The sequence below is a fragment of the Aspergillus ambiguus genome (genome assembly GCF_047715705.1).
Source record: "Aspergillus ambiguus strain CBS 117.58 unplaced genomic scaffold BDV59scaffold_4, whole genome shotgun sequence".
Lineage (NCBI taxonomy): Eukaryota > Fungi > Ascomycota > Eurotiomycetes > Eurotiales > Aspergillaceae > Aspergillus > Aspergillus ambiguus.
This window is the reverse complement of record NW_027395517.1, coordinates 749429-767202: the sequence shown is the minus strand read 5'-3', so window position 1 is coordinate 767202 and position 17774 is coordinate 749429. Positions and strand designations below refer to the sequence as shown.

At 50.6% G+C, this 17774-nt stretch overlaps 8 protein-coding genes across 8 annotated transcripts; 4 read left to right on the top strand and 4 right to left on the bottom strand.

The window, feature by feature from the left end:
* The first annotated feature begins 363 nt into the window (after positions 1 to 363).
* Positions 364 to 2556, top strand: BDV59DRAFT_111640 (MCT family MFS transporter). Its single transcript, XM_073686619.1, has 2 exons — positions 364 to 1028; positions 1092 to 2556. The coding sequence occupies exons 1-2, from the start codon at positions 792 to 794 to the stop codon at positions 2397 to 2399; spliced, it is 1545 nt and encodes a 514-aa protein (XP_073551451.1). The 5' UTR covers positions 364 to 791; the 3' UTR covers positions 2400 to 2556.
* Positions 2500 to 5845, bottom strand: BDV59DRAFT_111602 (exosome catalytic subunit DIS3). The gene is made up of 2 exons (XM_073686618.1): positions 5560 to 5845; positions 2500 to 5509 (listed from the first exon to the last, which is right to left on the bottom strand). Exons 1-2 carry the CDS (start codon positions 5753 to 5755, stop codon positions 2601 to 2603), a joined length of 3105 nt encoding a protein of 1034 aa, XP_073551450.1. The 5' UTR covers positions 5756 to 5845; the 3' UTR covers positions 2500 to 2600.
* Positions 5846 to 6034: 189 nt separating this feature from the next.
* Positions 6035 to 7096, top strand: BDV59DRAFT_199043 (carbon-nitrogen hydrolase family protein; the record flags this gene model as incomplete). Its single annotated transcript, XM_073693281.1, has 5 exons — positions 6035 to 6046; positions 6106 to 6198; positions 6252 to 6535; positions 6599 to 6677; positions 6740 to 7096. The coding sequence occupies 5 exons, from the start codon at positions 6035 to 6037 to the stop codon at positions 7094 to 7096; spliced, it is 825 nt and encodes a 274-aa protein (XP_073551449.1).
* Positions 7097 to 7198: 102 nt separating this feature from the next.
* BDV59DRAFT_171214 (uncharacterized protein) lies at positions 7199 to 8110 on the bottom strand. The gene is made up of 2 exons (XM_073688542.1): positions 7604 to 8110; positions 7199 to 7527 (listed from the first exon to the last, which is right to left on the bottom strand). The coding sequence occupies exons 1-2, from the start codon at positions 7861 to 7863 to the stop codon at positions 7443 to 7445; spliced, it is 345 nt and encodes a 114-aa protein (XP_073551448.1). The 5' UTR covers positions 7864 to 8110; the 3' UTR covers positions 7199 to 7442.
* A 209-nt stretch (positions 8111 to 8319) lies between these two features.
* BDV59DRAFT_171213 (bifunctional ATP-dependent DNA helicase/ssDNA endodeoxyribonuclease DNA2) lies at positions 8320 to 10211 on the top strand. The gene has a single exon (XM_073688541.1). The coding sequence runs from the start codon at positions 8566 to 8568 to the stop codon at positions 10156 to 10158; it is 1593 nt and encodes a 530-aa protein (XP_073551447.1). The 5' UTR covers positions 8320 to 8565; the 3' UTR covers positions 10159 to 10211.
* A 659-nt stretch (positions 10212 to 10870) lies between these two features.
* On the bottom strand, positions 10871 to 11206 carry BDV59DRAFT_111551 (uncharacterized protein). The gene has a single exon (XM_073686616.1). The coding sequence runs from the start codon at positions 11109 to 11111 to the stop codon at positions 10926 to 10928; it is 186 nt and encodes a 61-aa protein (XP_073551446.1). The 5' UTR covers positions 11112 to 11206; the 3' UTR covers positions 10871 to 10925.
* Positions 11207 to 13870: 2664 nt separating this feature from the next.
* On the bottom strand, positions 13871 to 15677 carry BDV59DRAFT_111557 (ribonuclease P protein subunit p40). The gene is made up of 7 exons (XM_073686617.1): positions 15366 to 15677; positions 15159 to 15303; positions 15030 to 15092; positions 14867 to 14968; positions 14660 to 14806; positions 14262 to 14598; positions 13871 to 14187 (listed from the first exon to the last, which is right to left on the bottom strand). The coding sequence occupies exons 1-7, from the start codon at positions 15507 to 15509 to the stop codon at positions 14001 to 14003; spliced, it is 1125 nt and encodes a 374-aa protein (XP_073551445.1). The 5' UTR covers positions 15510 to 15677; the 3' UTR covers positions 13871 to 14000.
* A 343-nt stretch (positions 15678 to 16020) lies between these two features.
* On the top strand, positions 16021 to 17745 carry BDV59DRAFT_111542 (WD repeat-containing protein). Its single transcript, XM_073686615.1, has 3 exons — positions 16021 to 16390; positions 16471 to 16783; positions 16862 to 17745. Exons 1-3 carry the CDS (start codon positions 16275 to 16277, stop codon positions 17549 to 17551), a joined length of 1119 nt encoding a protein of 372 aa, XP_073551444.1. The 5' UTR covers positions 16021 to 16274; the 3' UTR covers positions 17552 to 17745.
* Positions 17746 to 17774: the final 29 nt, after the last annotated feature.

The following is a 17774-nucleotide window of genomic DNA, read 5'->3' as shown; positions in this document are numbered from 1 at the left end:
ACCCTCACATTACAGGTCTTTCCGTATATTCATCATCAAAAGCCCAATTTCTCACGAATCTCCTCGTGCCAAGGCGACGCAGCAGTACACGTGGGTTGGCAGGATTTCTTTCCGATCTCAGTCCTCCTGCATAGTGCGGCCGTTCTACGGAATATTCTTTCATTGGCCTCCAGTCCCTAAAATATGCAGTGCATCTTCAGCCCAGACAGAACCCACTCGACAGTGCCAGGAAAATCAACTGTACTTCATAGTCCGTACGAAGTGTCACCGGGTGGAGTACGTACCCCAAATCCCTCCAGTTTTCATCCTCGGTTCTCGTCTCCAACCGTTTAAGCTCCTCTTCCGTCTCCGCATCGGCTGAGTCGGCACCATCCTCCGGTCTCGTTCACCTCCTCCACGGTAAATTAGTCCAATTATGATCCCTGATTGGAGTCGGGGTCATCGCCGACATCATGCGGCCAAGGATTCCCTAGTACGGTGTAGTTCGACCACGATCAGATTATCCTGGGGTTTTTTTTCCATAGTTATAGCACACTAGCCTGCCCGTTTCCCATAATATCCTCTCAACTTTTATTTCTCTCGTACTCCGGTCTTTGGCATCTTTTCCTCACAGTCATCTCGCACATTCATCCCTTTCCCAGTCCGGGGCTATTGGTTTGAGTGATCGTCCTATGTGGAGGTTCATGTCTTCCTTTCTTTAGTCAGTCCCTGTCAGAGACCAACGGTGTAACTAGCCGGAAGCCCTAGAAAGTCTTTCCCGGATCTAGCATCATTTGACCCCCGAATTGCAAATGGCAGATCATACTCCAATCGATATCACCCGTTCTCGAGATTATGACGAACCTCACACCTCTCGTGTCTCTTCACGCAAGCAAGATCCCTCGTCCCAGGTAGACCAGAACCAAGGTACCGAGTCGGAAGATTTAGAAACAAAATATGAGCGTGACGTTCCACCAGACGGGGGATATGGCTGGGTATGCGTTGCATGTGTCTTCTGGATAAATGCTCACACCTGGGGAATCAACAGTGTCAGTCACAGCCACATTTTATCCCCATACCAAAGACAGTACGTGGGCTAACGAACCCCACAGAGCTATGGTGTTTTCCTCTCCTGGTATCTCTCACACGATGTGTTCCCGAACACATCGGCCTTATCGTACGCCTTCACCGGCGGTTTGAGCATCTCATGCGCTCTCCTAGTTGCGCCTCTGGCCACCCACATGATCCACGTTTTTGGCACCCGGCTTGTCCTGAACTTAGGTGTTTTCTTCGAGACTCTCTCCTTGATAGGCTCTTCCTTCGCCACGCAGAGATGGCACATCTTCCTCAGTCAAGGTGTTTGTTTCGGTTGGGGCATGGGGTTGCTGTTTGTCGGAAGCGTGGGAATCACCCCGCAGTGGTTTCAACGTCGTAGAGGTCTTGCCATGGGCATCAACGCGGCCGGCTCTGGCCTAGGAGGCCTGATTTGGTCCCTCGCCGTCGGTGCCATGATCCCCCGTCTGGGTCTCAGCTGGGCATTCCGAATCCTGGGCATCATCGCTTGCGTGGTAAACCTGGTATGCGCGAATCTGCTGCGAGACCGGAACAAGTACGTCGGAAGCCGGTATAAGCCGTTCCACCTTCCGCTGTTTAAGAGGCCGGAATTCTTGCTGTTCCTCGGCTGGGGCGTACTCAGCATGCTGGGCTACGTCGCCCTAATTTTCAGTCTGGCCAATTTCGCCTTGTCGGTAGGCCTGTCCTCTCACCAGGGGAGTATCGTCGCCGCACTGCTCAATCTGGGGCAGGGTCTGGGTCGTCCCTTTGTCGGCATGTTCAGCGACAAGTTTGGCCGCATCAACATCGCCGCGTTTCTGTCGTTCTGCTGCGGCTTGTTCTGTCTGGTAATCTGGATCTTTGCCCGAAGCATGGGGGTTGTTTGCTTCTTCGCTGTACTTGTTGGGACGGTAGCCGGCACATACTGGGCCACTGTCACCCCGGTGCTGGCCGAAATCCTTGGCCTGAGAGATCTTCCCATGGGACTCAGCATCAACTGGATTATCCTGGTCGCACCCACGACAGTCTCGGAAGCAATCGCCTTGCTATTGAGGGACTACAGCACACCTGACTCAATTTATCTCAAAGTCCAGCTTTTCACGGGATTCGTGTATATAGGCGGATCGCTGTGTCTCTGGTTGGTGAGAGGCTGGAAGGTGCAGGAAGTGATTCGGGCTGAGCAAAAGGTGCCAGCCAACACAAGTCATGGGGTGAGAAATAACACGACCGCTCCTGTGGTAGGAGAGGAGAAGAATAATAATGGGCAGACTACTGGGGCTGCTCCACTGCCGAATTCCGAGTCAGCCGGCCAGACTGGGTCTATAGTGACCCTTCTGCAGAGTATGGTGGCTCTTAGAAAAGTATGATAGATAGACCATGCATAATTGGATCTAGTACATAGGTAATAACTACATGTGCACATGACTGTTACGTGATTTCCACCTTGGGTGGCTTGATAGAGGGAGATTTGTCATTCCTCCCACAGGCAACAAAACACCCTATCGTAGTCCTAGACGCCGTTTATTATCCATATCGAATTGTCGTAATTCAAACCTTTTCCACTCAGCTTATTTCTGGGCCCCCAATACCAATATGCGAACCCGTCTCTTTCCTGCTCCGCGTCCACTCTCTTCTTTCACAGAGCTAACATTGACCTTGACCTTTTGGAAAAGCTCTACAGTCAATCCCCGAGACTTGTCGCTCTGCCCCTTGTCTGAGACATGGAGGGTATATTCTTCGTTGTCGAAATCACTCTCGCGACGGACCACTAGCTCCCGCCTTTCCTCAACGGACCGCAGTGCCGAGTCCCCAGGAAGAACGAAATCTTCCAAGCGGACGACACCCTCGATTCCGAAGCGTGGCACGAAGACTACCACGCCGTTCTCGAACACACGCATGACATAGCCTTCCTCCTCGATTCCACCATCCACACCGTCCGCAGCCACCTTCTCGCCACGTGCCTTGAGCGCCTGACCGACATAATATTCGATACTAGCACGGCCGGCAAATTGAGCATTGCGGTGGCGGTAATTAATATTGCGGCAGATATCTTCCAGTCGGTTGCGCGTCATGACGCCCTCGACAGGTGCCCGGCCATCCTCACCTTCATATCCAATGGCTGATGCAAGTTGTCGGTGTACCAGCAGATCGGCATATCGACGAATCGGCGAGGTGAAATGAGTATAGATCGGAGATGCCAAACCATAGTGGCGGAATTCAGATTCAGCATGCGCACCCGCGCAGAAGTACTCTGCAGAGGTCATGCACCTAGTGGCGAGGATGCGAACCAGCGTGTTAAAGAAGGGGTTCGCGTCGTCGACACAACGATCGAGCGAATCAGCAAGGGCACCAGAGCTGGATACATCGAGTCTCATATTGCGCTTCTTGGTCAGCTGGTTCGTGAGCTCCTCAAAGTTCTGAGGCGGAGGAGTGGCGTGTCGTCGTAAAAGGGCGGTTTGCGAGAAAATGCTGTAAATCTTCGAGGCGACAGTAATGTTGGCGTGAAGCATGAACTCCTCAACCAGGCTGTTTGTCTCGAGCATAGCTTTTGTCTTCACATCAGTCAGTGGGTCTCCGACCTCGTCGTTATCGGTTTCAATGCGGACTTCAGGAGAAGCCAAGTTCAAGGCTCCTGCATCCATACGCTTCTGGCGGAGAATTTTGGAGAACCGAAGCAGTGTGCGCATGCTCTCTGTCAATTCATCTTTCTGCGAGGCATCGTCAATGCGCTTCTGAGCCTTTTCGTAACTGAAAGCTTCCCGGGAGCGAATAACGGACTTCGTGAAATCGGCAGATACAACTTCCGCGTTGGGGGTCATCTCCCATAGCACAGAGAATGCATAGCGTTCCACGTAAGGCTTTAGAGAGCAAAGATCTGTGCCAAGAAGATGTGGCAGCATATCAATGCGCTTGTCCACCAAGTAGACTGTTGTTCCACGGAGACTCGCCTCAAGATCCATGGCATTGTTGGGCTTAACGAAATGGGAGACGTCTGCAATGTGGACACCCACTTCAAAGTTGCCGTTTGGCAGAGGACGCGCGTGAAGAGCATCATCAATATCCTGGCATCCGGGAGGATCGATGCTGCAAATGAGAAGATCCCGGAGATCTCTCCGTCCCTTCCAGCCAATATCGTCCTTGCTAGCAGGTACTCGCCAGTCGTGGCCCTCTGGGGGAAGACAGTCCAGAACTGCTTTGGGGAAAGGCTTGTACTGCACGTCATACTCCAACAACAGAGCTTCAGTTTCAGCGCCTTTGGTCTCCAGCTCTCCTAGCGAGCGAATAAAATGCCCAGTAGGGTATCTGGAATCACGGTCCCACGCATCAATTGTAACTAAAATTCGCTGGCCTAGGAGTTCCGAGGCTTGACGCGTCCGGACTCTGATCTTGGGCACTCGTTTATCCATAGGCAAAACGAAGACGGTTTGTTGTCGTCGTCCTGAGGAAGCCTGCGCGCCTGTTGAGCCAGAATCAACGTGCCCAACATATTGCCGCCAGTTTCTTTTCACGACACCAACAACTTTGGCCGTCGGCTGCGGTTTGCCCTCGGAGTTCTTTCCGTGTGCCTTTTTAACCTCTTCTTGTAGTGCTTTCCGTTCCCTCTCAGTCACTACAGTCTCGGTATCTTCGCTTTCCGGGTTGTCGTTCTTTGTCACAGCTTCTTCTTCGACGATCTTGGTTGAAGGAGTCTTCCATTGATCCTTGGGCAAGACCTCGATAACAACAACATCTCCAGAGATGGCACGATTGCTATTTTCACGGCCAAGAATAATCAGAGGCTTGTCAAAGGCTGAGACATTGACCGAGCCCTCCAAGTAGTTGTAAGGCGACACATTGAACACGCCCTGGTGCAGGGTACCAGCTCTCAGACCTGTCATGATCTTGGACATGGTGTAATATTCAGGGTAGAATAGTTCACCACGTGCTCCCTTTGCTTCTCTAGCTTCCCGTGACTCGTTTATCATGTCAAGCAGCCTGTCTGAATCCTCTAGACCAGAAACATAATCGGGGAGAGACAAGGCCGTTACTCCCTCCTCCTTTGCCTTGCGCAAACTATCTTTATCATCCGTGATCACAACAATCGTCGGTAGATTCTTCTCTTTCTTTCCCTTCCTTGCCGTTGCTCGAAGATGCTCGGTATACCATTTCGCAACTGCTCGCACGGCGCGGTCGTTCCGATCATTGATTGACTCATCGGGATTTCTTCGGACATGGGTCTCTAGGCGAAATTCGTTGAAGAAAAGATAAAAGCGCTTTTCGTCGGTCTTTATTAAGGCGAGCAGGCGGTTGTAGAGAGGTAGCGACTGGTTCTTGAGTTCTTCGAGAACGGTCTGAAGGATTACTACGTCGTAAAATGCTCCAGTATGTTCAAAAAGATCCATGCCATTCAGGAGCGCATTTGTATCGGGGACGAGGTAGTGGCCGCGAGGGAAAGCAGTCGTACCAGCAGGTTGGTCCGAAAGAACGAACGGCGCAACTATTCCACATGAGCGACAGGCGACGTTAACGAAAGGTGATGGGCCTTACTGTTTCCATTTGCATCCGTCGGTGCAACAGCAGGGCATATTGAGCATATCTTGGAAGAACAAGGGATATCCTGCCTCAGATAGAGCTCACGAACAATCTTTTGCACCTTTCCACTTTTCGTGGACCGAACGAAGATTTTGCTGGTGACATTTGCGGCGTGCGGATCTGCCGAGAGATTCCTCCGTAAACTTTTCATTTTACCTGACTCACGACTCCGTATCGGGAGGATCAGTTGACTGCTGACAGTGTACTGAATCCCAGGCTGGTGGTGTGGTCAGTGAGTGACGTTTTCAAGCTTGCGGTTCCGCGTGCTGGATGGGAGTTGAGATGCCCGTCCGAATCGGGAAAGGCTGCCGACAGTCCGAAGTAAGCATCAATGCCGAGCTCGCCTTATCCTGTTGTTCTATCTTCCCCTCACCACAAAACCCATCCCTCGAGATTTTCCTGCTTGATAGGAAATAAGGTAGCCGTAGATATGGCTAGAGTGGTAGGGGCGCCCGGTTCTCAAACTCTGTCCATCAGTGAAGAGTACTAACGCATTGACAGGCCGTGGGTCAACTATGTTCAACAGCGAGCCTGGCTGCCAATCTAGCCCAGTGCCAAACGCTGGCGCGTAAAGCGGTTGGAGCGGGTGCTAAAGTATGGTTACCTTTATGGGCTACATCAAGGTCGGCGCTAAACCTCGCTCACAGGCGTTGTTTCTCCCCGAGGCCTCGGACTATATAGCGTCCTCTCCCACAGAAAGCATCTCACTTGCACGCCCAGTGCAAAGCAGTGAGTTTGTTCTGGGACTGCAGAAAGAGGCTCAGGAGGGAAACTTACATATCAATGTCGGTATTCATGAACCTGCACCTGACGGCAGAGTCAAGAATACTCTTATCTGGATTGATGAGAAAGGAGCTATCACGCAGCGATACCAGAAGGTACACCTGTTTGATGTCGATATTAGAGGCGGTCCTATCCTCAAGGAGAGCTCGTGGGTTGGCCCTACTGACGATTTATGGTGCTCATGTGCTAGTGTGCTAACTTGTCTTTGAAGGAGTGTTGAGAAAGGCATGGAAATTTTACCTCCGTTCGAAACTCCAGTGGGACGCGTCGGTCTCTCCATATGTTTCGATGTATGTTGCTTTTGGTGTCATATTAAGGCAAGCTGATACGGCTGACATGTTTCACGCGATAGCTACGTTTCCCCGAAATCAGCTTATCGCTGCGACGGCAAAATGCCCAGATCATTACGTACCCGTCAGCGTTCACAGTTCCTACTGGAAAGGCGCATTGGGAGACTCTGTTGCGAGCAAGGGCGATTGAGACACAGTCATATGTGATTGCGGCAGCACAGGCTGGACCACATAACGAGAAGAGGAGAAGTTATGGTCATTCTCTTATTGTAAATCCCTGGGGAGAAGTTGTGGCTCAATTGGGAGACGAGTATAGAGAGCCGGAGATTGCAGTTGCTGACTTAGATTTCGATCTACTTGAGAAGGTCAGGCGTGAGATGCCCCTGCTGAGGAGGACGGACATATACCCGGAGGTATAATTCCGGAGACGATAATCTTGAAGGCGGATATCAGTCAGGAGCCACTATGTCAGGTTGTGTAGAAGGCTATCCAGAAATGCATGAGATAAGATTTATGAGAAATGCTTTGCTTTTATTTGGCTCCTTCTTTTGGAACTCTCTAGACCAATCGGTTAAATAATACCAGGATATACGTTGACACTTGACACAGAACACACAGAAAACTAGAAGAAACAAAGGAGATAGAATATGAAGACCTGTCTAAATCAGAGCCAGCAGGCGGCACAGGTGGTACCCGTCTTCTGAAAGTGTTTGGAAATGTCCGATCACTCTATGTACAGTGAACAAAAACCCTGGACCCAGGCGTTTACTTGCGCTGCTTGTCAGGGTCCTCGAGGATGCCTTCAGCCTCCAGTCTCCGCCGGGCCTCTTCCAAAGCCCATGTCTGTATCCTGCTGATGTGTCAGTTCTTGCCATAACATTTTGAGGTCCACCGAAACCAGCGGCAACCCAAGGGGGGAAACCTACGAGGTGTCTGGCTTGAAAACGTATGCAACTCCAGCAACGAGCAGGCTGCCGATGAATCCGTAGTACCACATGTTCTCCCAACCCTCCTTCACGTACTTCTGACCAGGCTTGACACCGAAAAGATATCCGGTAGGAGGGTCGTAGTGATCACCGTGATCAGCGGCACGGAGGTTGCTTCGGGTCGAGAAGCCCTGCACGTTCTGGGGCTTGCGGAAAAGGGCGCGGGCGCGCATGCAATGCGAAAGAGTCCGAGCAGACATTGTGAATATAGGAAGAACAATTATAGTTCGAAAGATCCGAGTTTTGTAGGGACTGGGTTGAGAGACAGGCGGTGGCGGGTGACAGGCCCCTTGTCTGGTATAGGACGACAGGGACGAACGGGATAAGGAGGCTGTTCGAAAGATCCTTCGCCGGGTGACAGCAGTAGTTGACCCAATTGAACGATTTCGAACTCGACCGCGATTGTTGACGCAGCAGTAGGTGGCACAGTGGAGGGGTGACGAGATGAGCAGCGGTTGATGTTCAGAAGCCGCAAAAGGCCGAACGGGCTGGAGTCGGAGTCATCCCGCTAGGCCCAATCGGGCTGTGTACTCCCACGCCGCCTTTCGGCCTGAAACTACAGGCACGAACATTTACTGGCAGATTTTCTTGGTGCCCCAGGCAGGAGCGCCCGACGCGTGACGACGCGTCCAGACGCTCCTCATCTGCATGCGATTGCATATTCCGGCTTGGATAGAAAACCCTCCCCTAGAATCTACCTATAGGTAGTCTTCGCTTTGACCTCCTTGTCTCTGGACTTTCTTCTTCGATTCCTATATATCCGTTCTGACATCCTACAATCCCTCATCCTGTTTGTAAGTGCGGTCAAGTTCGGACACCCACCGACATTACTCACATCTCCAACTGGGCAATCCAACCAGTCCTCTCATCGAGATGCTCTGTCAATCTCATGCGCCATAATTATGAATATCACAAACCAGAGTTCAAAGTCTTATCCGATCTCCTCCAATTCTCGATCCAAACTCAGTGCATTCCGATATACAACCACAGATGAGCCCGAACCTATTCGCGAGAAACCCTCTTCTAAGACTCAAGAAAATAAGGTCCATAACAACAAAGAAAACCAATCCTCATGGCTCAACGGCGTGATGGGACCAAGATCGTCTGATGCTCCGAAACAAGAATCTGCTGCGGAAACAGCACAACCAAAGCCGATGAAAGAGGGCCCGCAAACACCAGCGAACCGGATCCCCTTGGCAGACCTTATTGGAAATGCTGAAGATGCTCTCCTTCGGGACCCCGGGCCACAAATTACCCCAGAGGACTATGTCATCTGGCAGCATGTGCCCCCTAGCTCAAATCCGGACACGGGTTCTCAAACCCCGGCGATTACCGGCAGAAAACGTCGGCACAGCTCATCACCGACCAGTTCACCTCTGGCTGGGAGTTCAAAAAGCGCCCGGAAGGAGTCATTTGATTTGCAATCCGTTCAAGCGGCGCTCAGAACTCCTCAAAATGATCTCGCCGCAGACCTGTGGAATAACTATGTTGGAAAGGTCACCGACAACGGCAGACGAGATTTGCCACAGCCTCGCTTTGCTAATCTCCTCTCTTCTTCGCCTCATACTCCTGTGTCGGCAAGGACGGGGCAAGATTTTTCAGGCCTCAGGCGTTCCAATAGTTGCAACGCGGAATGGCCCAGCTCAAAAGCGAAACGGCGGAAGGTTGACGGAGAGAAACTCCGTAGCGGTCGAGGGATCTTTGCTCGTTCAAGAAGTAACTTTGTCGAGTCGGGGAGGGTTGACTCCTCCAAGATCAACCAACTTGTCGAAACAATTGAGAAAAGCCTGCGAAGAACTCAGCCGCGTGCGTCAGGCCAGTCTTCAGTAGATGGATCCAAAAACACTTTGCGAGCTCGATCAAATTCGCCAGTGGAAAATAGGGTCCCGAATCACCCTCAGTCGAAGGATGTCGAAGTTGACAGCAACCAATTTGGGCCTGATAGCGGCGGCGCAGCTATGGAGACTTCTTCCGATTACGGTGATGACGACCTAGATCAAGGTTTTCTTGAGCTTGTAGAAGCTTCAGAAGATCCTTTTGTGGACACCACTCGACCACACAGTCTTACTAAGAGAGAAAATATTGGGCCTTCTGCAAATTCGAGCTTGGGCGGTGCTGATTCATATTCGGATGCACCGCGGCCTGAACTGAAAGAGATCGAGTCGAAACGAAATGACGCAAGTGAAGCTGACGAGTTTGATGAGTTTGACGATTTTTCAGATAACATTGAAGACCTTCTTGCGGCGTGTGATGCAACACCAAGCAACAGGCTACGCAGATCAGTTCCAAGGGAGAATCTGGTTCCTGGAAAACCAGCCCCAGAGGTGGATGCAGACATGTTGCCAAGTGAAGCAGGACAAGCTTTCCAAGAGCTGGAGAGTCCACACGACGAGTCCTCCAATGAGTTTGACGATGGTGATTTGGACATGGATGCTATTGAGCAATCTATGCTGCAAGCAGGCGCAGATGGGTCAAGCCATGTTGGTCACTCTTAGTGGGTCGTCTTTAGATATTCGCTAAGTATTTTATAAATAGAAAATAAAAGGGCGACAAGCCATCAAGCGGTACCTCATTGTTGATATTGCAGAAGGTACTTATACAACTGAGAAAGGCCGCATGCAACCAGAACAGGTCTGTTTCAAAACCCGCCATACTGTGTTACTCTGACTGACATCCGTGGCAATCTAGGTACTGTTGGTCCAAGACGAGAGGAACAAACTGAAGAAAGTCATCATCCTGCGAGACTCGTGGTTCGACACTCCTTGCAGTAAAGATCTCTATATACACCTAATTGGCGATTTTGATGCTACAGGGCAATGTGTTGTCAATGACTCTCGCAACATGGTAATTCTCCACCCAGACCACCTGGTGTCTGCAACCGTGGTGGCGGACTCCATTGGCTGCCAACGCCGTGCTGTACTCCAAGATCGTATCAAGAATAGCGGTGATATTGGGAAGCCCCAAGTCTTCGGCAACATTTTCCATGAGCTTTTCCAGGAGGCATTGAAACTGAATCGATGGGATATGACTACACTACGGTCGTTGACTGAGACCGTTGTACTCAGACATATCGAGGAGCTTTACTTGATCCATATGAGCATCTCCGAAGGTGTCGAATATATGATGAGCAAAATCCCGGCCCTGAAGTCTTGGGCAGAACTTTTCGTCAGGTCAAAGCCTAGTGTAAGTCAACCAGAAACGGTACCATTAACATCTGTTAACATATTAAAAGGATGCATCTCTTATTGAGGACCGGAACAGCTCAAAGATGCGTTTGAGCATCAACAAACTCCTTGAAGTCGAAGAACATATCTGGTCCCCCATGTACGGGCTTAAGGGAAATATAGATGCCACCGTGCAAGTTGCTTGCCATGATGGAGAGAGTGACAAAAATCTTGTTGTACCTCTCGAACTCAAGACCGGAAACAGAGATACAAACCACTCTCATAGAGCACAGACTGCTCTCTATACCTTGTTACTCTCTGACCGCTATGGTGAGCCTTATGCCCTCGGTTTTGTATCAAAGGTAAACGCTAATTTGTAATGTCTTTTTAGACCTGGACGTTACGTTTGGGTTGCTTTATTACGTCGAGACGTCTAAGATCTTTCGGATAAGGGGTATCCGCCATGAGCTTCTCCAAATGATCCATGCACGCAATCGCCTAGCTGGGTATATGCGAGACAGAACGCATTTACCGCCCATGATCAAAAGGCCTGGAATGTGCAACAGATGTTATGCTAAAACTCCGTGCTTCATCTACCACAAGCTTGCTGATGGAGGTGATGGCGAGACGAGCGGGCTTGGCGACGATTTTGCGAACGCCATGGACCACTTGAACCCACAACATCAACAATTTTTCCAAAAGTGGGATGATTTGCTCACAAAAGAAGAACAAAGCATGATGAGGTTTAAGCGTGAGCTGTGGACACTCCTCAGCAGCGAACGAGAGGCTCTCGGCCGATGTTTCGGCAATATTGTGATAGAACCCGGGTCAGCCTACGAAGACAAGAATGGGTTGAAAATCAATCGCTATCGCTACACGTTTATCAAGAAGCAAGCGACCCCTTCATTCTCCTTTACTGAGTCACAGCTTGTGGTAGGAGAGCCTATTGTGATCTCAGATGAGGAGGGTCACTTTGCTCTCGCAAACGGATACATTGTGCAAGTCAGCCCCAAACGCATCACTGTTGCAGTTGATCGGCGGCTTCACAATGCGAGAACAAAAGCGGAGGGTTTCGACCCTCAGAATAACCAAACGTTCAGAGGGATCATGGAGACTAGCGACAGCTGTGCATCATCCAAGATACCCCTCGAACCAGAAGAACAGACTCTCTACCGGCTAGACAAGGATGAGTTTAGCAACGGAATGGCTACTGTTCGGAACAACCTTGTCTCCATGATGGAGCGGGACCTATTTCAAGCCAAAAATCTAAGGAGGTTGATCATTGAGGGCGAAGCACCGGAGTTCAAACCTGCATCAAACATCCCTAAGATCTCCGAGCCTGGAGGTTCAACGCTGAACGTGGATCAAAAACGTGCTATTGACAAGGTGATGAGCGCCAGAGATTATGCTTTAGTATTAGGCATGCCTGGAACTGGAAAGACAACAACTATCTCTCACATTATCCGTGCATTGGTATCGCAAGGAAAGAGTGTGCTCTTAACTTCATATACACACACCGCCGTGGACAACATCCTTCTAAAGATCCGCGATGATAACGTCAAAATTTTGCGAATTGGGGCAGCAGCAAAAGTACACCCTGAAATCCAAGAATTCGCAGATCTTGCAGCAACGCCCAAAGAAACAATGGAGGAGCTGAAGGCTGCATATGAAGACTCGCAGGTTGTCGCAACCACTTGTCTCGGGGTCAATCACAACATATTCAATCAAAGAGTCTTTGATTATTGCATCGTTGACGAAGCCTCTCAGATCACTCTCCCTGTGTGCCTTGGTCCCATTCGGATGGCGCGGACTTTCATCCTGGTCGGTGACCACTATCAATTGCCGCCGCTGGTACAAAATAAAGAAGCCCAGGAAGGTGGTCTCGACGTTAGTCTTTTCAAATTGCTCTCTGATTCTCACCCTGAATCGGTTGTCAACCTCGAACATCAATATCGGATGTGTGAAGAAATCATGCTTCTCTCAAACAGTCTGATCTATTCAGGCAAACTGAAATGTGGCACTTCGGAAGTTGCAGAACGGTCTCTGGCCTTGCCCAATCTTTCCAATCTCAGACAATATCATGTCGACAAGTTCTTCGAGATTCCAACTCAGCGGGAGCTTTGCCTAGGCTCGGGTCATCGCTGCTGGCTACGAGATCTGGTGGAGCCCTCAGCCAAGACTCGCCTTGTCAATACCGACACGCTTGGTTCGCCGGCCCTGGACGTGGCTAATGGATCGCGAATTGTGAATCCAACCGAAGCAACACTCTGCTCCCAGCTTGTAGAAGCATTCGTGTCCTGTGGCATCCCAGCACGCAGCATTGGGGTTATAACATTCTACCGCAGTCAGCTCTCTCTTCTAAGACAAAACCTCCGCCACCATCTCCCAGAACTCGAAATGCACACCGCGGACAAATTTCAGGGTCGGGACAAGGAGGTCGTGATTTTGAGTTGCGTGCGGAGCAACTCAGAGAATAATGTGGGCGATTTGTTGCGTGACTGGAGAAGGGTCAATGTCGCTTTCACTCGTGCGCGTACTAAGCTCCTCGTCATCGGAAGCAAAAGAACACTCCGGGATGGTAACGATTTGCTGGCAAAATACGTCAAGCTGGTGGAAGGGCGTGGTTGGGTTTATGACTTGCCAAAATGTGCTGTTGAGAACCACATTTTTGAGTCCGACAGTCTTCAGGAGATCCAGTCCCATTCCCCTCCAAAGTCGGATCGCAGTCCGAAAAAGAGCTCATCCACTCCCCGAAATGCGGCCAATCGCAATCCTCTAAGTCCACTCCAAGGTCATCAAGCATCTCAAGGACACAAAAAGCCGGCAAAGAGAGGTGCGAAACTGATGAGTGGTAGCAAAGTTCTTGGAAATCGGCCTGTGTTGCAAGATGTGGTGAACGACCTCGTTGGATGACCATTCTCTGATTATCCCTTGTATACTTAGATGTCTTTGTTCTTATTTTGATTATACCTCGACGTTCTTGTCAGATTTGGGGCCTATGCGTCATGGATGGGACTTGGAGTATCAGGAAGCAGGGACTGCTGGATTATTACAAATTTTGGACAGCTGATAGACATGAGGCATCCGTACATAGGTATAGCACAGTAAATTTTTAAAGCCTTGGGCTCCAATGCCTTACCATATCTACGTCTATTGAACAGATGGAATGTTGTTTACACAATTGAAGCACCGACATATTCCCAGCACACACAAGATCTGCTACCTTTGGGATGCTTGTTTGCATCCTTCGGCAGCGTCATGATAGTGTAGCCATCTTTGCCTTCCACTGCATCTCGTCGCAAAGCATTCGAGGTCAGAGCGAACCAAGTACCCTCCACAGGGACTCTCTGGGTTTCTCGTCTATCATTTTGTAAAGTATTAGCAGGAAATACGTAAAGGTGGAACAGAAACACCGGACCGCTGGTTGAACATACAATAATGTAATAAACAGCTGCAAAATCCACTTTGGAGGAATAAATCCATGCCACTTCAGGCTCACCAGGTTCAAGCACTGAGGTGACCCTTCGGGGCCAGGTACACTGTACCGACATAGGAAGGGGTCTGTGTCGTCATCTTTTTTGACCCGCGGGGAACCAAGGGCCACCATTCCCAACCATTCAGACAGCTCCTCACAGCTTTCTCTCAAGTCCTCTTCGGGACTCCGATCTGTGACATTTATTTGGCTTAAGGATGGCGCGAGTATATCTGCGTGACGAGTGAATAGCATCTTAGTGTCAATTATATGTGGGTGGTTGCCTTTCAAAGAGGTATCTTCTGTCGGATGTCAATACAGGTGGCGGAAACCCGTTGGGGGTAAGAAGTAGGAAAGTACCTTCCGAGATTCCATTTGAGCCTGGCGACAGGTCGTAGAAGAGCCAGGCCACGGACTGGTTTAAGACGTTTTTGAACGCCCATACAATCCTCTCAAATCCCTTCTTTCCGTGAAGCATGGAGGGTAGTCGCAAGTTGAGTTCAATGACTGAACGTAACTCGTTAGAGTCTGGAATGACACGGCATGGCCTTTGACTATGCCACTTACGATATCTTTCTTTTGCATGCTTTCTTCCGCCACTACGTACAGGTCTTCCTGTAAGGCCTGTCCGCTCAAAAATTTCTTTTCCGAGTTCTAGCCTTAGGACTCCTAGGGATTGGTCAGATATGGCTGAAAAGCAATGCGCGTAAATTAACGCCGGTAGTCTCACCATCTCGAACGCTGTACACGTTATCAGATCCGGATTGTCCTTCAGATACCATAAGAATGTCCCCTGGAGAGGCGCTGTCAGCCGGTTATACAGGGATGGAGCAGCCACAAATATGGAAGAGGCCCGTACCTGATTTGATGTATGTGTTGAAGAAGCCCTCCTCAAGAAGAGAAGATAGAGACATAAATACTCGAGCATATCGAATGTTTTGGATCTTCGTATGCAATGAGTTTTGGATAGTGTTATAGACTTCTTCGGGCACGACAGCCTCCACCTATATGTGTTGGTCAGCTCCGTTCCAGCAAACAGCAAAGACTTTCAGGAAAATGGCAATACCGTATGTACAAATGAGTGCCCCCGGATGGCCGAAAAGGGGGCTTTCTTTGAAGGTGGTTGTGTGGGGTCGATGTAAGAAGGCAGGTCAGAGATAGTTGTATAGCACTTTTCGCGCCGAGACGCGTCGTCTTCAAAGTCAAACATGATGCTGTGCGGATCAGATAGTCTGCATGTGATAGTTTAAAGCAAATTTCGGGACTAGGTCTGTAGGGTTGCGCATGGGTACACCCAATGTGGGTGTTGGGTTGTTCAACAAGGCTTTCTTGGAATTTCCTTCCGAAAAGTCTGGTGACGCAGAGACTTCACAACCATGCGGCAATGATTTGTCCACTAATTGAGGAATTTAGATCCAGACAAATTGATAGAGCCGTTCCTGTCACGAGACAAAGGGTTATATCCCAGGATTTCAGGACGGACTCGAGAGACTGAAAGAATGAGACGTGATGAAGGAGATCCTTTGATTGGGCGACCCATTCGGAGGTCACGATGGAGACCGAAAGGAAGTATGATTTGGGCGGGCGGATTGATCTAATATGGGTAAGATAAAGAGAAGCCCCGGGGATTTCCGTTGTCTTTGTCTATTTGCGCTCAGTAGAACCAACAAGACAAATGGAGATGTCCGGCGGTTGGTTGTCTGTCGTCTATACGACAGCCTGTTGATGCCTGAGGCTGCAAAGATCAACAGCCTTCATCCTCCGTCGTCACCGCGTTCGCCTCCGCAACTTTCCCCGCGCCTTTTCTCCAATTGTCCAGCTCCCCAACACTTGTCGCCGAGTTGAAGTCCATGGTCGCGACTCAGCAATCACCGCCGTCTGTTTCCGCACTTCTCGCACCGTTCAATCTCCTCTGGCCACAGCTCCCTCGGGGCAACCCCGCGGGTCGCGACCTACAGAGTCGTAGCTATCCAGAATGGCTCCCCCTCCCCGACGAAACCTCCTTCCAAAGGAGCGGTTTGCCTATGCGTTTGGAAATCTGAAGACTCAAAGCTATTATGACCCCATTGCGCGGACCCCCGGGTCTCACACGTGCGTGCTTGCCCGTTGCACAGACCGATCCGTGAAGACGGAACAAGCAGGCTGACACAGGCTGCTCCCTATAACTACAGGATCCGAACGATAGCATGGAATCCTACCGGTCAGCTTGTTGCTACCGGATCTGCAGACCGCACCCTCCGGATATGGAACCCCGAACGCGCGCAAGTTAAATACTCTACAGACCTGCGCGGCCACACCGCAGGCATCGAAAAAGTCCTCTTTAATCCTGTACGAGATGCAGAGCTCGCCAGTTGCTCGACTGACGGAACGGTTTGCCTGTGGGATGTTCGGTCAAAGACGTGTGTCAGTCGTTTGGACGTGGGCGGCGAAGCCTTCACCCTGTCGTGGTCGGCCGACGGTAGCGTGATGATGGTTGGGAGGAAGGTGTGTACACCGTCACGGTTCAAAGAATACAGCGTCTGTGGCAGAAAGGACGTCTGCTAATAATCGGTCTAATCGCAGGATGACACTCTGATCCCCATCTCTGTCGCATCACCCTCCACGCCCACCATCCTCGCGGACGGGACCACCACCACCACCCCGAAGCCAACCAACAGTCCGTCCAACTACACAGTTCTAGAATCGCACCCACAGCCTGTGCAAACAAACGCAACCACCTTCTCACATCATATCTCCACTCCAACCGCACCTGATCTCCGTCTCTTCGCCACAACCGGCGAAGGCACCGTCAAGATTTTCTCCTACCCCTCCTTCGACGTCTTCCATACCCTCCACGCCCACACCTCTGCCTGTCTCTCGATCGCTCTCGCACCTACAGGTCGCTACCTCGCCATCGGCGGGAGCGACGCCCTCATCTCGCTCTGGGACACGACGGACTGGATCTGCCGGCGCACCGTGTCAAGCAACAACGGCGGCGCCGTACGGGGCGTGAGCTGGAGCTTCGACGGCCGGTTCATCTGTGGCGCCTGTGATGAGGTTGGCTGTGGGGGTAACGGCATCGAGATCTTCCATGCTGAAACGGGCGAGAGCGTCTATACCGTTCCCACCGGTGGAGGATCCAACTCTGGGATCCCTGCTATTGCATGGCATCCATCCCGGTATTGGCTTGCGTACTCGACCACTGCGGATGGTCCCGGCGGTGGCGGTTCCGGCGGGCTTAAGATCGTTGGTGCCGCAGGTGGAGGCTTGTAAAATCGGTGGGAGTGCTGACCTTTGTGCTGATTGACGGAGTTGGCGGTGTCCGGTATCAGGCTTTTCTGTTTGAGATATCGCTTCATGGAACATATCTAAACGCATTTTGCAAATTTAGAGACATTTATTAATGCATAGTGCTTATCATTCGGTCTATGGTATAGACGGTTCTTCTATGTGACGAAGTTCTGCACTGTGTCTTCAAAGCCATTGAGTGGGCATA